Below are 17,697 nucleotides of genomic sequence, written 5' to 3' on the forward strand. Positions count from 1 at the left end.
GTTTGGAAGCCCTTTATTTAAGGACTCCTTATATAATGTTCATTTCTCCCCGGTATTACTCAGTTTTGCTTTGGAAGTTATTTTTAATTGTAGACCTCTGCTTTCCAAAATAACCATATTCTAAGTTTTCTTATCCTTTGTATAATGATGGCTACTAAATTATGTGTGATCCTGACTATGGCCCCTTGCTATTTGAATTATTTCTATCTTACTGCTTTCAGTATTTTTTTCTCTGACCTGGAAGCTCTAGATTTTGACCATAATTTTTCTGGGTTTTTTCATTTTGGAGTTTTAGGAAGTGATAGATGAATTCTTTTTATTTCTACTTTGTCTTTTGTTTCTATGTGATCTGAGCAGGCCTTGTTTTATGATTTTTTGAAATATGGTTCCTTGGATCTTTTTTGATTATAGAGTTCAGGGATTTTCATTAATTCTTAATTTTTTTCTCTTCCATCTGTTTTCTAGGTCAGTCATTTATGTTATGACATCGTGTATATTCCTTAAATTTTTTTTGACTTTATTTCAGTATTTCTTATTGTCACATAGGAGTCATTGACTTCTATTTGGTGCATTCAGTTTTCAGGGAGGTTTTTTGAAAGGCAAGGTTGTGTATCCTTTGTGTCAATCTGTTCATTCCTTTCCCAAGTCTTTCTTTCATTTATTTTAAATTTTTCACCTTGAATGTTATCATTTTGATGAAATTTGGATTTAGGGAACCAAAATAAAATTAGGGTTTCTGGTGGCCAGGGAATTAAATGAGGTCTAGTGGCAGGTTTAGGGTTCAGGGAACCAAATGGAGGGGTTTGTCTCCCCTGCGACCCCTTAGGATTTGGCACAAGGGTAGAAAGTTTTGGGGACTCACTTCTAGCGGTGCAGAGGTCCTCTGTAAAGGAATTTATAGAGCCGAAAACTTAGATTGATAAAAGAGATTTATTATGGGGATTAGAAGTAAGGTTAAAGTCTGGTTAGGGAAATAAGTGAGGGTAAAGAGAGGATGCCACTGGAAAGAGAATTTCAGTGGACAGAGGCTCCTTGGGATGCCAAGCATGTATAGCTGGCATGTTTAGAACCTCTGCAAAGAGAGGATTTTCATTTGGCTCTTTTTATAATGAGAGAGTTAGCTAAAGCGGGGCTTGTGGATGGAGTCCCAAGTTGGCTCCTAGCTGGGTTTCAGCTAGAGCTAGAATCTGAATTGAATTCAGTGAGTTTCAGGACTGAGCCAAGCCCACTCAGATAACAAAGATGAAACTGTTTGTCCTTTGGGGCGGGGTCCTTCACCGAGGTAGAGTTGAAGGAGATTTTCTTCTTTAAGGATTTTTAGAATTTCGGGGTCCGCTCTTCAATTTTATCTCTTCCAGGAATTTTTATTTAAGTATGTTTTTCTTGGAGATTTTGCTTGTTGATGTTTTGGAGTTATTCTCTTCTAAGTTTGTGTTTTGAGCATTCTTGTTGTCCAAATAGTTTTTATGGTGTGATTTAAAAAAAAAAAAACAAAAAAAAAAAACACTTTTTTTACTCATTCTTCCAACCTACTGTCTGACCTCAGACTTTTTTGTAGGACTTCCATTTGCCATAATGCACAGTCTCTTATCTTTTACCCTCTTCTTCCCCACATTGCCTACTCCTAGAATGTTCCACTTGACTAATCTTGGTTAGACACTGAATAAGTGTCCATAGACACTTTGCTGACCTGGGCTGGAAAAAATTGATTAACATTTTCTTGAATTTTCCCACTACAGTTCAATCTGGTGTCTTCTCTACATCTCTTTGCCCCTTCTGCTTTTCTGCCACCTTGGCTTTAACTTCTATATTGTTTTGAAGCTACTTGATGTTACAATGTTACTTGTGTATTTCCTAAATACAACATATATTGTATTCCCCATAGAATGTAAATTGCTTAAGGACTGGGACTTGATTTTTTTGTCTTTATATTTCCATTGCCTTGTGAATTTGTTGGGAACAGAAGTTTACCATTTAGAATTAAAATGCTTAAAAATTTTTAAAAATTTAAAAAGGAAGAAAGGTTGTGTGGGGACAGATGGTTAGTTGAAATTGCTGGAGGAATGAGACACAATAAACCTAATTGGCATAGGTAAGCTGACACCTCCACTCCCTATCCCCCTTTTTTCTCCTAGTCTTCCTTGATCCATATTTGCTGAGGCTGTTTTGAAGGCATCCTCTCTAGGTAGTTAAGATTATATCTTTGAACTTCTGTCTTGTGTCATGACTTTTCTTTCTTTATTAGTTCTAGAATTTTCTTCACTTTGTAACGTGTATCAGAATGGTTGAGGTATATTTTAAGTGGCCAAGAAACGAATATTTTCTTGAGAAATATATACGTATGTATCTTTCTATTTGTCTAAGCTTTGTGTGTGTGTGTGTGTGTGTGTGGGTGCGTGTGCGTGTGCGCACGTGCGCGCGCGTGTGTGTGTATACACACATGTTAGTGGTGGTTGGGGGAATGGGTTATGTTTTCAATTCCTATGTTTAACAGGCTTTTTGAGGCTGAACACACAAATCATTCTTTTGATACATGTGCCATTTGTAGAAATCCAGAAAAATTATTTAATTCAAGAAAGAAATTTTCTGAAAATTTCTCTTCAGAGAACTAACCACTGCCATCTAATGGTTGGTGCTATTGGTTTGTGCTCTACATTTCAGGAAAAGAACTTTGGAGGTTTCTGATTCATACTCTTCATTTTTAGCACAGAAAGGCTAAATGACTTGCCAAGGACAAAGTGTGTTTTCTTGACTGACTTTGTTCGTTGTAAGATTATAAATTTTATTTTATTTTTTTAGTTTGTGGGGACCTTAAAGATAATCAAAACATTATCCTTCCTCCCCCTCCTTTTTTTTAAAAATATATATATATATGTAGATAGATATAGATATAGATATAGATAGATATAGATATAGATATAGATATAGATAGATATCCAAACTAAGGTACAAGAAAGAGAAGTGATTTGCCAGTAACACAAACTAGTCATGTTAAAGGCAGAATTTGAACTTCAGTCCTCTGATTACAAATGCAATTGGGACTATTAACTAGAGCAATCAGTGGAGAAAGTACTGAGCTTGGTTTCAGGAACTTTATCATCTGATACTAACTGTATGACTGGATAATTCACTTAACTTCTCTTTGTCTCAGTTTCTGCAACTGTAAAATGGGGATTGTAATACATATCTCACAGAATTGTTGTAAGGTCAAAATGAAATATATTTGTAAAGTCTTAGCTTGTGACTGACCTATAATATGCGTAATAAATGCTGTTCCTTTCCTCTTTTCCTCTGCTGTACTATTTACTATTCTATTCAATCCCCAAAAGAAACATTTTTTTTTTTTAAGGGTCAAGGTAATAATCACTTGAAATACAAAAAATCATTAGCATTTCTCTCCAGAATAATTTTTTAGTAGTTTTAAGGCTAAAAATGAATTTGTGACAGAAGCATTTTAATAATTTTTATAATTGAAATCATTCTTTTCTCCAAAGTTTGTTTCATTTAAAAAAATGTGAAAACCAACAACTCTTGTTTCACATTTTCTAGTTATTCATGTAGGCTTTGTGGAAAAATGATTTTTTTCTTTTTTTGAGATTTTGCTTGCAATTATGGAGTTCTCCTAAGCTTGGCTTATCAACATTTCTGGATTATGTCAATCTTCTGCTTGCTCATCTCTCAGTACTCCAGTATCCATCTCTTAAATTCTCTAGAACTGAATGATTCTTCTCTTCCTGCTTCTGGGTTCTCTGGGCTTCTCTGGCCTTGCTTGGCCTCAACATGGATTACATGAGTTCCTTTACTGACTTCTACTTCCTTAGGAACTAGGCCTCAGATATCAGGACAGTGTTAAGGAGTTGGGCCTTGGGTAAGATGATGAGTGAAAGCTACCATACTCAGACTGTTCATTTCTACTCCTAGTGGCTTCCAAAGTCTCCATTTCATGTTTCTGACCATCTTGGAGATTTTTTTAGGTGAGCCTTCTGTTCTCACTATCTTTCAGGCTATAAATGTCTGATCACAGAGGACAGTTCCTCCTGGATTGCATGTGCTGATGTTAGTTTAACTAGAAACCCCCATTCTAATTGTCCAGGAATAATATTCTGGTAATATTTTGTGTAGTTCTGGGATTGGTGAAGTTATTATGATTTCTTGTTGGATTTTTTGATCATTATTTGGTCTGATTTTTAGGTTCGTGTTGCAACAAATATGAAGGAGCAAGCTGCTTGTTTCTGTCCAAGCAATTTATCTACTATGGCAACCTTTATTTCATTAATTTAACAATTTAACCAAATATTAAGCACCTGAAATGGACTTATATAGGTCCAACTAGAAATTAAAGTCAGAGACAAAATTTTTTTTTCTTTGTATCTCCGGCACTTAGCATATAGTTGTAAGAATGCTCAAAAATCTAAATTCTTCTCAAGAAATGCCACACTTGTCATATTCTTAAACTGACCATTAATAATTTTGACTATAGAAAAGTGTCATTTTATGACCTGTATTTATTTCTCTTCCCAGCTACCAAAATAGAGGTGATTTGGTCATGGAGGCTTTGTTGGAAGGAATACAGAGTCGGGGACAAGGAAGGTAAGGTTTTTTTGTTTCTGCTTTTAAATAAGAAGTAGGTTTCTTTCCAATGCTGATGTTTCTCCTAGCATTAGTACTTGAGTTCTTCGTTGCTTATCATGAATTTTAAACAATTTATGTTGTAATTATAAAAAATAACAGCATTCTGTGTTTGGATAACTAATGTAATTCTTGCAGTGAAAAATGTGTTGTTTGTAGACAGTGTCATATTTTCAGAGGTTTTCTTCTTAATTAGAAGGTAAACATTTTCCTTTATGAAAATTTGTACTCTGTGCTATTCAGATGAAGACTGAGAGAGATTTTCTAGCAAAAGAAAAAAATATATTTTAAGAATTGGAAAACTTATTTAAGTGTCTTACCATTATGAGAATAGCTTCTGTTGATTTCTTTGGGAATTTATTAAAGCAGTCTTAATGTCTGGGTTTCAAGTTTCAGCAGTTCAAATTTCTTGACTGATTTACAGTGTAAGTTTTTTATACTCAAATCTCAATAATTTAGAATTCTTTTATTCTATTAGTAGTTATCCAGCCCTGATTTTTCTTTCCTTTGTCTTCTTTTGGACATTTTAGTGCTCAGAATCTTTTTTTATTTCATAGATTTTCAGTTGGAAGAGGCCTCAAAGATAATGCAATCCAACTTAAACCTGAACAGAATCCTTTCCATTCCCTCCTAGCATCCTTAGTAAGGGGTCAGGAAGTTGTCTTTATAGCCCTACCTCTTTAGAAGATAAGTCATTTATGTTTCCATCTCCTGGATCTTAGTGATATTTTAACTTTATATTAATTACTTTTTTTAAATTCATGAGGCTACATTTCTATTAATTTGAAAAATAATCATAAAATAATTTTCCCAGGCCATCATTAGTAGAGCAGTTATCCAGGATATCTATTTGTTGACTCTTTGTTATTTTTTTTTTTTAATAAAAAGGTGAAATTGATGTTTTCTTTAAAATGTAAGGAAAAGATTGAAATAATTGTAAAGAATTAAATCTAGAAATGTTGAAAAGCCAAGCTTAGGAGAAAGTAACTTCATGCTAACTGCAAGCAAAGACTTAAAACAGACAAAACAAAACAAAACAACAAACCATAATTTTTCCACAAGGATTATATGAATAACCAGAAAAAGTGAAGCAAGAGTTGGTTTTCACATTTTTTTTTTTAAATGAAACATACTTTGGAGAAAAGAATGATTTTAATTATAAAAATTATTAAAATGCTTCTGTCACAAATTCATTTGATGTATTTGAAAAGACTGAATTCTAGAATTTAGAAAAGCCAGACCTTTTTTCTTATTATCTTTAACTTTTATCATATCCATAATGTGCATAGAGTAGCATTATAGATGATCCAGCAAATAAGATTGGGGAATGGTCAGACAAGTAAGAGAGAGTATACTGGAAGGAAAAGTAGTCGATAGTTGTCAAATGAAGCTGGTTCAGAAAAATTAGGACTGATAAAAGACTATTAAATCAGGCAGCTATGAGGTCATTTATAACTGTGGGGAAGATAATTTCAGTTAAATAATGAGGTCAGAGGCCAAAATGCAGAGTTGAATGATGATGAAATAATGGCTTCGTAATGATACTTCAAGAGGAGTGTTCTCAGGACTTGGTATATAGATCACAATAAACTTTTATCATCTCCATATCTATATGAAGACACTTGAGTTCCATTCTTCTCACCTGGCAGCTTAACAACTGAGAACCATGCATTGTGTGAGAGGTGAGTCCTTATTCAAAACATGATTGGTTTCTTACCAGGAAACTTCTTCTGCAGTAGCGGGGGAATAGGAGCCCCTGTACTCTTTATGATAGTAATATAAAAGTTTTTTTTTTTTTAGCAATATAGGATTCCAGAAAAAGAATAAGGCATGTTTCTGCGTGCCCAGTTTTTAAAAAACATGTCTAAGCTACAGTTCATATATTGTATATTTGTGTTATGGTTCTCAATTAGGCTCTGCCAAAATGACTACTCCACTAAGAACATAGTCAATGGAACTGAATTCAGGGTTATGTAATTAGTAAGAAGGTAACCTTCAGTAATTCAGTTCCAGTAATATGGTGAAAATTATATAACAAAAACTGTGGATTCAGTTATTATTGTCTCATACACTTAATATATTCTATGTAAGGAACTTCTCTAGAATCAAGACCAGGCATTTATTAAAGTGTCTTCTTTGTTCCAGATTTAACAACAACAAAAAAGGTGGGAGACAAAAGCAGCCCCTCCCTATTAAATAGCTCAAAGTCTTGATAGGAGAGATAACATGCAGATAGACATATACAAACAAAATATTTACAGGACAAATTCTTAGACAGAAAGCTCAAGCATTAGTAGGGATCTGGATAGGGTTTTTGAAGAAGTCAGGATTTTAGCTGAAGATGGAAGGAATGCAGGAGATGGAGATGGGAAGGGAAAACATTCCAGATATGGAAGACAGCTATATCTGGATCTTCATTCAAACCTCCAATTGTCTCTTAGACTGTAGGTCAGAAGAGAGATTAGGATTGGATAAATAGATCCGATGATCTTCTTTATAGATATGATGATTTAATCTATGAAAGCTGAAGAACCAAAATGATAGAAAGGAAGAAGGGCAGAGAGCCCAGGATGTAATCTGGTTAATGGTATGACCTGAATGAAGATCCAGCAAAGGGGACAGAAGAATGGTGATAAGGTAAAAGAAAAGAACAGTATCACCACAACCTAGAGAGAAGAGAGTATCAAAACAAAGAGGGGGATCAATAATGTCAGAGACTACAGATAGATTGGGAGGGATGAGGAATGAGAACAGGCCAATTAGATTAGGAAGGTAAGAGATTGTTGCTTACTTTGGAAGAGCAGTTTAAGTTGAATAATGTAGAGAAGAGTGGTGAATAGGAATGGTGAATTGATTAGAGGGATATGAGAGGATTGCCTTGCCAATTGAGATTATATGTGACATGTTCTATATATTTGTAGTGGCTTCAGGAAATTTTATGATTTTTCTCTATCTTTGTTCAACAATATGTGAATAATTGGCAAAACATGGAAAGGCGAAATTGGTTATACAGTAAAAGAACCATGGACTTGAGAAAGAAGGATAATATAGAGTTGAATTGGTTTATTGGGGGGGGGGTTAGAATGGAGAAGGGAGAGTATAGAACTTTAGGAGGAATTGGGAACTGAAGAATCGAGGGATCAGATGTCATGATAAAGATAAAAAACAGGTTTGGAGTTAAAAGGCAAAGGGAAAGGTAGAATGATAAAAGATTCTGAGTAAATAAAGGCATTTTAGTGTTTCCAAACATGGAGGTGGAACAAAAGTCAAGAGTAGCCCATCCTTGTAGAGCTAAGTTTGGGTGGATGAATAAGTCATAGAAAATGAATACAATGGGGAACTGGGCAGTTTGGGTATCTGAAAGAGTATCAATATGTGAAAATCCCTTAATACTAGGGCAGAAGTTGAGGGGAGAGAGAGGCTGTGAGGCAGTTACTGAGTTTATTGAGGAACAAGAGAAGTGTCCTGGAAATTGGTAGATAATAGCTATCATAATCTTGATCAGATGATACATATGGATTGATTAACCTCAAAAGAAAAGAGATTGCTGAGTAATTGCCAAGTTATCATGGTAGAGAAAGAATCTGGAATTGGCAGAGGAAGATCAGGAGGTAATCTGGCTCCCCCAACAATAGCTACTGAGTCTGGAGGTAGCAAAAGAGAGAGAAAAATAAGTGAAAATGCAACAATGCTGGAAAGAAATCTAGGAAATCTGTGTCATCAGAGGGAGATAGGTCTCCATCACTGCAAGAAGGCAAAAGGAATGGAAAAGGTAAAGGTAAAGGATGAAAGTAAGTTTGTTACTTGAACACCAGGCATTCCAGACTTAAAGGATGTAATGAATAGATATTAAATAGGATGGGGAGTGGGAAGAGGAGGATTGAGCAAGCAATGGGGGATTGGCAGCCAATTTGGGATTATAACAAGCTGGATGATTGGGGGGGGAGGGGGAGAAGGGGATGGGAATGGGAGGGCAGTGTTTGTGCTGATAAATGAGTGGTCCAGGTGAGAATACTGCTCTTCCCTAAATATTGGTGGAATTTCTACTGAAACTCTTATGGGGGAATTTGATAGTTTCAGTCTCTTAGAAAGTTTGCTAAGCAACTTCTGGGCTGCCTCTTTTGCTCACTTGATATGAATGTATTAAGTATCTGCTCCCCAATTTTTTTTGAGTTTTTATTGGTTAAATCATAACTGCCTCTTTGCTTTTGTAGTTAGTACTTATTAAGCTATAAAGGGTTAGCACTGTGTAAGTTCATTAAAGAAATATAGTTGACTGTGTCTGAAAAGTAGAAGGGGTCAGAATCTTGGCAGGTTTTTTTTTTTTTTTTTTTTTTTTTTTTGGTTTGTTTGTTTAGCACTGCTTTCCTGTGCTTTGCCCTCTGTCTAATCACTTCTTTTTAGAATCCTTTGCCTTATTGGATATTATTCCTCCCCTATTTAAGCAGTCAGACAGATTAACTTTCTGTTCCTAACATAAAATACTATATCTCCCATCTTTGATGGTGTTCCCAAGATTTTGTCCTGAATCCTTTATTTTCCCCATCTCTATTCTTGGTAATCTTATTAGCTCCCATGGGTTTAAATATTATCTCTATGCATATTACATATATATATACACATATATCCATGTATTTATCCCATGCGCACGTGTGTATATTATGTTATATGTTACATGCACACATATATGTGTATATTACATATATACACACATGTATATCTATCTATCTATACCACATCCATACAAATACACAATATGAGAATGCTTCTAGAGATTTTCTTTGAAAGAACCATTCTTATAAAATTGTGATAATGGCTCGATTTATTGTTACTTTTAGGGATGAGCACATATTTCTACATTTTTTATAGGTGAAGAAAAAGAAGTAATGTGAACAAATGTATAATTTGATTTCTTTTATTTTCAGAAGTTTTTTGACATCGTGTGAGGCAGAACTTCAGGAGCTAATGAAACAGATTGACATAATGGTGGCTCATAAGAAGTCTGAGTGGGAAGGACAGACCCAGGCTCTAGAAACGTGCTTGGATATTCGACAGCAGGAACTCAACAGTCTAAGGAATTTATTGGATCAAAAACATGCAGAGGTACAACACACAGTTTACTCACTTTAATAGTACAGTTTAACTTTGCTTATGCATTACATATGTTTCCAAAAAGTACATCAAAAATTTGTTGCACCATATTTTTCTTATTAAGTTCAGTTATAATATAGAGATAAGATTTCCACTGGAAAAAAATTTGACTTTTTTTCCCCTAGTACTTTGATTTCATCAACATGGGTACCTTGATGGATATAGATTGTAATTTTGTATAGATGAAGTTTTTCAAACTTGTTCTGTTTTAAGAGGATGTTTGTAGTGGTTTTGTAGTTGTACCATATAGAAAATACAAAATGCATATATGAGAAGCATTCATTGTTCTAATTGATAGTATATAAATAAAATATCAATATAAATGATAGTATATTAAAAAAATATTATGCTGCAGGGAAATTGTAATATTCTTCTCTAAAATGTAATGTTCTCTGGGAGCAGGTTTCTTGCGGGGCTTCTGGAGGCAGCCTTCGTTTTAGCTCAGTAATCACATGTACAGCCAGGGATTAAAGTCCAAATCCTTTACTGTCTCTTTCAAAGTCTTATCTCCTTCACTTGGGGCTCGGTTAGTTTTCTTGATGCTTTCTGGATCTTGTTTCAGTGTTCTCCATAGGGCAGCCTGCCTCCACTTCTCTGTCTTCCTTAGTTCTGCCTGACTGCCTTCTCTGGCTTCTGAATCTCCTCAACTTCCAAAGATTTGTGCTTGAGCCTCCAGCCACAACAAAGGTGAATGATGGAATGAATCTGTTTCAGCCTCAGAAAGCTTCTAGTACACTTGTCCTTTCTGGCCCTGATAGCTCTTCCTTATATGTTCCATACTGAGTACACACCAATCATTGTATCACTAGGAAACCATTATTTGTTGTAGGATTAAATCAATGCTAAACTAGATTTAATCACTGTTTCCTCAATTCCACTTACTTAGCACCTTGTAAGAATCCTAATAGGAAATTGAACTGTATATTTTATTGGGCAGCTGGGTGGCACAGAAGGTAGAATCCTGGGCCTGAAGAAAAACCTGAATTTATATCTACTTTGTGACTTTGCACAAATCATGTAACTTTTGTCTGCCTTTGTTTCCTCAAGTTTAAAAAGAAATAATAACAGCACTTACCTCACAGGATTGTTGTAAGGCTCAAATGAGATAATATTTATAAAATGCACAGTGCCTGGCATATAGTAGTCAACATATAAACTTTTATCCTTTTCCCTTCCCTCTTGATAACACCTAATCTTGTTAACAATGTTTAACTTTAATTTTAAAATTTATATATATATTGTATATGTAATCTTTAAATTTATCATGTAATTATTTTGTTTTCAAAGATGTGTGGGTCTTTTCTATCTTAAATACAAAAAAAAAATTCCTGATTGTTTATATGTTTCTCTATTTTTTCACTGTTTAAAAAAAAAAAGACCAAATCAAAATCAACTTTTAATTAGATTGCAACCATTTCCATTCAACAGAATCTGAACCATAGAAGGGTACTGATAATAAACTAGATGCCACACCCATTGACCTTTTCCTAGTCTTTATACCATTAGTCTCTTAACATTTAATATGTTCTATACTCATGTTTTTAAAATGTCTCTATTGTATTCTGTGAATTGACTTATTTTTTCTACCTCTGATTTTTTTTCTCTCCTTTCTTCTGGTCCATAAATATAGATGTTTCCAAGATTCAGTCCTTTATTCTTAGTTATTCCCATAGATTCAGCTGTCAATAACTTTAAAATGAGTGTACTCTGAGGTTCAGTAATTCATTTACAATTGTTAGACATTTTTCATTTGGATGTAGTAGTGCCTCCTAAGACTCAATATATGTAAAATTAAACTACCTGCTAATAGTTCCCCTTCCTCATAAATCTGTTACTGTTAGTGGTAATATAATTTTTCCAGAAACCAAATCTCAGTATTTGATTCTTCCTTCTCTATTGTCTTATCATGTCATACTTGATTTTTCTTGAACCTGCCTTTTCCCTCCATTTTTATTTCTACTGTCTGCAAATTGGATAGATTCATTTGGACAATATTATGTGAAGAGCTTCATAACTTCTCCCTTTCTTCAGCTTTTCTTTCTTCCAGCCAAACATTTTACTGCAAGACCAATCCCTGGAACATTGCTTTGACTTTGTAATACAGCTAGTAAAAACCCTTAATGAATCTCCAGTTGTGTGTAGGGTAAAATAAATTTTTTGACTTCATATTTAAAGTTTTCTGTTGTTTGGCCTCAACTTAGCATTTCACTTTTATCCTTAAAAAAATAGTATTATGGATACTTTTTTTTTTTTTTATGTAATCACAGTTATTTCCAGAATTAAATTCTTAAAGATTCAGGTTACTATTAGTTATTTTGTTATCTCTAGTAGCATCTGATATTCTACTAGGTATTTAGTTAGTATTTTTCAATTACCCATGAAAATATTTTAATGAAAAGTACTGTTAGCATTTTTTAAAAAAGAAAGTAATTAAGTTTCCCTTTTTTTTTAATTGGTTAAAATTTTTTGGGGACCAAATTCTAAAGACAAGTTTGAGTCAAATGTTTGATTTCTTATAATCTAGTAATCTGGGTTGTATAAAGTGAACTGAATAGGAGGAAAATAAGAAAGCATTTACAAATTAGTGCCTTAATATTTGATATATGAATAATAACTCACACTTAAATGTTACTTAAAGTTATATGATAAATATATATCTGATAATAGCTATGTGAGACTGATAATACTAGTTTTAATGATACTGTTTTGCCAGTGAGAAAGTTAAGATCCCAAGAGGTTAAGTTACTTGCTTCTGGTCACACAGCCACTAGATGGCTGAACTTGTCTCTTATGACCATTTTCTCCCACTTTCCACCTTATTTTCTGCCTTCTTAGAGGGTTGTGTATATTCATTCACTCTAGGAGTGAGATGGAAGGGACATTAGCCCTGATCTCTTACTCTGGGATTTCATGCTTTATGGCTAGGAGCATTTTAGCATCACAGCAAAAGGAATTAATCTGTTTTATAGGATAAGGGCATACAAATTATAGACCCATTACAAAGATTTTTCTGCTATAACCATTGTCATTTTATATGGAAGTAAAGATAATATTGATTATCTCCTAGGAGTGAATTTAGCAAGTTACAATTGGCATTATTTGGGATAAAACTTTGACTGTCTTTGAAAAATAGGAATGAATTATTTTGTGCAGAGACAGAATCCTTAGATGCTTGGCAATCTAAGATTTTATGAAGTATTGAACAAAAGTGCTTAGAAAGATGTGAAAAATATTATTAATAAAATTTGATATTTTTCTAAGAACTTTTATATTGTTTCTGGTCAGTTCCTTTGATTATTGCTGTAGTGTAAACCACTCCAGTGTTTACCACTTACAGTGTTTATCATTGTTTACCATTGCTTAGTGGTAATAAGTTTTATAGTTGGGGAATTAATACTAAAAGTGATTGTCTACTGATACAGATACCCCAGGATCTTTTTCTGCTTTGCTGACACCTGGCTTAGGTTGGGGCTGTGTTAGCGTGGCCTGTAACAGAACTGTTCACTGAACTCCCACCCTGGTGCCACAGACCTTTCCTGCCAACCTTTAAAGTTGTCTTTTGCTGGAAAATAGTTTCCCTCCATCTTTTTATGTTCTGTGAAATAAATAATGAATTCTTTATATGGGTTTGCCTATAAGAAGTTAAATGGCTTACTGTTAGAGAAGTACATTTTATAAGGATCTCTACATTCCATAGATGGTCCTATTTCCTTTAGGAGCTTTTTTTCTCAGTCATCCTTTGTTTTTTTCTTAAAGTTTGAGTCTTCCTATCTTGCTTAGGTTGGAAATGAAATGACTACTCATAGGCCCAATCCCATTATTGACTGGCACAAGAGTTTGCCTGCTGGGCTGGTTCTTATTTATTTTTATGCAAGCTGATGACTTCTCACTTCTTGGAGCTCGCTATCCTGATGCCATATTCAGTGTGGATATCTAATCTGCTTAGTCTACTACAGCTCAGAACCCCTAAGCTTAAGCTCAGCCTTTCAGACAGCAAGGGATTACAGAAATATATCATCATGCCTGGCCCCTTCTTTGTCCTTAATTTAAAATTTTTCCTTAACCACAGGGTCTTCTGTTACCTATAAACATGACTAGATCATTTGCCACTTTTCCTCTCCTGACCTCCCCTCTCTCCTCAACTGACCAACCTATGTTCCTTTTTGATTTAATAATTTGGCTCTTAAAGAAATAATACTAGTTGTCTTTCACCCCTCAATCCCTTGCAGTTTGGCTTCAGTTCTCATCGTTTGAATGAAGCTGCTCTTTTCAAGGTCACCAGTCATTTCATTATTGCCACACTAATGATTTTTTTCTGTCCTTATTCTTTATGACCTCTTTGCAATCATTTGATAATATTGACTCCTTCCATGCTCCTAGGTTTTTTTTTAATTGTTCTATTGTAGTTCTCTTGCTGTTTGTCTGTCTACAGTCACCTTTTCAGAATTTATCTTATATGTTCTGCCCCCTATGCATGGGTATACCTAAGCTCTTCTTCTCTGTTTCTCATCTTTCTCTTTTTTAATGATCATCTCAGGTCTCACTTCTAGTTCCCATTTCCAGGCAGATATTGGCAAATTTATATATTCATCTCCAATTTTTTTTTTAATCTTGAGTCCTAATTATCCAACTGCTTGCAGAGCTATCCTACCATTGTATTCCATTGGCATCCCAAAGTCAATTTAACTAAAACTGAATTCATCTTCTCCCATATCTATTCCTCATCATTTCCCTTTTTCTCTCAGGATACCACTTGATCTTCCAGCTTTTCAACATAGGAGTCATCTTCAACTCTATTCATGGATCCTTGCCTTCTATTTAATCAGTTGCCAAGTCTTATAGATTCTGCCTCAATCAGAACTTTCATATCCTCTCCACTCATCATAACTGCCCCAGTTTAGATTCTTCATTGCCTCTTTTTTGCACAGTTGCTGTAGATGCCTAATTGATATCTTGTGTCTCCATTCACTCTCCTCTTCAATTCATCTTTTCTTCTTTATTCCTCTAATGTGTTTATTAAATCACCCTTTATGTCATTACCTAGTTGGAGCTTATCTTGATATAAGCTATGAGATGTTGTTTTATTTCTAGTTTCTGCTAAACTGCTTTCCAGTTTTCCCATAAGTTTTTGTCAGATAGTGGTTTTTTTACCCTAGTATCTGGGATCCTTGTTTTTTTTTTTTTGTTTTGTTTTGTTTTGTTTTGTTTTTTTTATCAAATGGTAGATTATTATGCTCATTTACTTCAGTCTGACTTTGCTGTGTTCTATTGACTGACTTTTTTTTTAATCAGTACCAATTTTTTTTGATAATTACTAATTTGTAGTATAGTTTGAGATCTAAGTAAGCTACCCCTTCTTTCCTACATTTTTTTCATTGTTTCCCTTGAGATTCTTGACATTTTGTTCCTCTAAATGAATTATTTTCTTGTTTTTTTTTAATGTGTTTACAAAGTAATCATTTGGTATTTTGATTGGTGTGACACTGAATAAGTAATTTAGATAGTGTTGCATTTTATTTTCTTAGCCTACTTGTGAACAATGAATATTTCTCTAGTTATATCTTCCTTTTCTCTACCTCTTTATTCCCATAGAATACCATCCTTCTAAGTGCTACTGACTTTAGGGATATGAATATAACATTTAAATAAAGTTCCTGAAATCTAGTAATGGAATAGGAGATTGAGGAGGAGCATATTTTCATAATCAAATACATTTCTTATAACTGCATTTTCTAGATGTAAACTTATGTTTTAAACTAATAATTATAATAATTACTTTTTTGAAATATTTCTAAAATGCTTTGTAGCATTACATGTTATCTTAAGCAGAATTTGCCAAACACAATAAAAAATTCATTATTATAACCATCAATTATTACATTCTATTGCATGCATCAATCCCTCAAAACTTGTTGAGAGATATGAGATGCTTTGCTTTTGTGGAAAATAAAAAAAATTCAGTAATTTGCAATTTGGGTACAGTTTACCAAAAAATAAATCTATTAATGAAATCTTGAAACTCTGATCTTTGATTAGAAAGAGAGGAAATCCATCCTGCTTTAAATCTCTTAATTCTAATTTCAGAGTAGAAAGAAAGGAAATCTATTCTGCCTTTAAATCTTTCTTACACAAACCATTGTCAAGTTATAATATATGGCATCTCCAAAGACAAAATTCTACAACAAAATAAAATATAATTAACATAACCCAAGCGAGAATGATAGTCACTAAATTTTTACATCCAGGAAACCCTTTCCTAGGCAATTCACTCCAATTAAGGATAGAGATAGTGAATAAACTAAGTTAGAATTATCTATTCCTGTTCAAAATACAATTATCACCTCAATCTGTTTTCTGGTAATTTATAGACTTCCTTCTTAAACGTAGGTCCAGTTTTCTCTCAGAAAGCAGCTAGTGGCAAGAAACTGGAAACTGAGTGGATGACCATCAGTTGGAGAATGGCTGAATAAGTTATGGTATATGAATGTTATGGAATATTATTGTTGTATAAGAAACCATCATCAGAATGATTTTAGAGAGGCCTGCAGAGACGTATATGAATTGATGCTAAGTGAAATGAGCAGAACCAGGAGATCATTATACACGGCAACAGCAAGATTATATAATGATCAATTCTGATGGACATGACTTTCCAGCAGTAAGATGATTAAGGCCAGTTCCAATGATCTTGTGATGAAGAAAACCATCTATATCCAGAGATAGAATTGTGGGAACTGAGTGTGAATCATAACACAGCATTTTCACTCTTTTTGTTGTTGTTTGCTTGCATTTTGTTTTCTTTCTCATTTTTTTCTTTTTTGATCTGATTTTTCTAGTGCAGCAAGATAATTGTATAAGTATGTATACATATATTGGATTTAATGTATATTTCAACATGTTTAACATATATTGGATTACCTGACAACTAGGGAAAGGGGTGGGGGAAATTTAAAACACAAGGTTTTGCAAGGGTCAGTGTTGAAAAATTATCCATATATATGTTTTGAAAATAAAAAGCTTTGATTAAAGAAAAAAGAAAGAAAGCAGTTAGGCCTTTGGGCAAAATGATATTTAAAAAGATATCATTGTTTTGGAATTCAGCACTGGTAAAATTTTTCATTCAAGTGAAATCAAATAATCTAACTTTGCTTTGCAATATACGTAACCTAAAGATGGAAGATTGAGTGGTTGAGTTGGAATGTGTTGATTTGTGCATGTGAGTGTAATTTAAGAATCCTTTCCCCCCTTCTTACCTTTCTGCCTTCTTCCTTTCCTTCCTTTCTCCCTCCTTCTCTCCCTTCCTCATTCTCTTCCTCTCTTCCTTCCCCTCTTTCTTCCTTCTCATTGTTAGACTGTCTATTGCTCTTGTCATCTTTTCCTAATTTATTGTCTGTGGGAAAATTAGATAACCAAACTTTATTGTAGTAAATCAAGTATGATTAGGAATTGTCCTAGAAGTTGAATTCTTGTATTTTTTTGGTTGCTGCGGATTTTGCATACTTTTATACTTTTAGGTTCTTGCTCTTATCTCAAATATTAATGTTATTGTAAGTTTATCTTTTGGATAAGTGGGATGTTAAAATGTGAATGGTGTATAGGTAGGTTCTTTCTTTTGATTTATGTAACTCAATAATTAAAAAAAATATATTAAAAAAAACCCCACCATCTCTTTCTTTAGCTTGGGATGTTGCATCAGCAGGTCGAAGAGCTTAATAAAAGCAAACAGGAAATGGCCATAGAGTACAAACAAGAATTGAAGAAACTTCAGGAAGAAGTGAGTGCATTTTCACTAATTTTCTTTGTGGGGTTAATAGATTTCTTTATTTCTTATTTACTTGTGGGAACTTTTTAAAGTAATCTAGTTTTCTAAACATGGCAATCTTTTAACAATGAGATGATTCAAACCAGTTTCAATTG

General features: G+C 33.8%; 1 protein-coding gene across 6 annotated transcripts in view; it reads left to right on the plus strand.

Moving 5' to 3' along the window:
• CEP63 (centrosomal protein 63) overlaps nt 1-17,697 on the plus strand; it is a 50,351-nt gene that overhangs the window by 4,690 nt on the left and 27,964 nt on the right. For all 6 annotated transcript variants that reach the window (XM_051985583.1, XM_051985585.1, XM_051985584.1 and 3 more), the window contains exons 2-4: nt 4,522-4,590; nt 9,555-9,732; nt 17,459-17,554. In XM_051985583.1, the coding sequence (XP_051841543.1) occupies nt 4,522-4,590; nt 9,555-9,732; nt 17,459-17,554 (343 nt within the window). The remainder of the gene's footprint in view (nt 1-4,521; nt 4,591-9,554; nt 9,733-17,458; nt 17,555-17,697) is intronic.

This window comes from Antechinus flavipes, chromosome 3, assembly GCF_016432865.1.
Source record: "Antechinus flavipes isolate AdamAnt ecotype Samford, QLD, Australia chromosome 3, AdamAnt_v2, whole genome shotgun sequence".
Taxonomy (NCBI): Eukaryota; Metazoa; Chordata; class Mammalia; order Dasyuromorphia; family Dasyuridae; genus Antechinus; species Antechinus flavipes.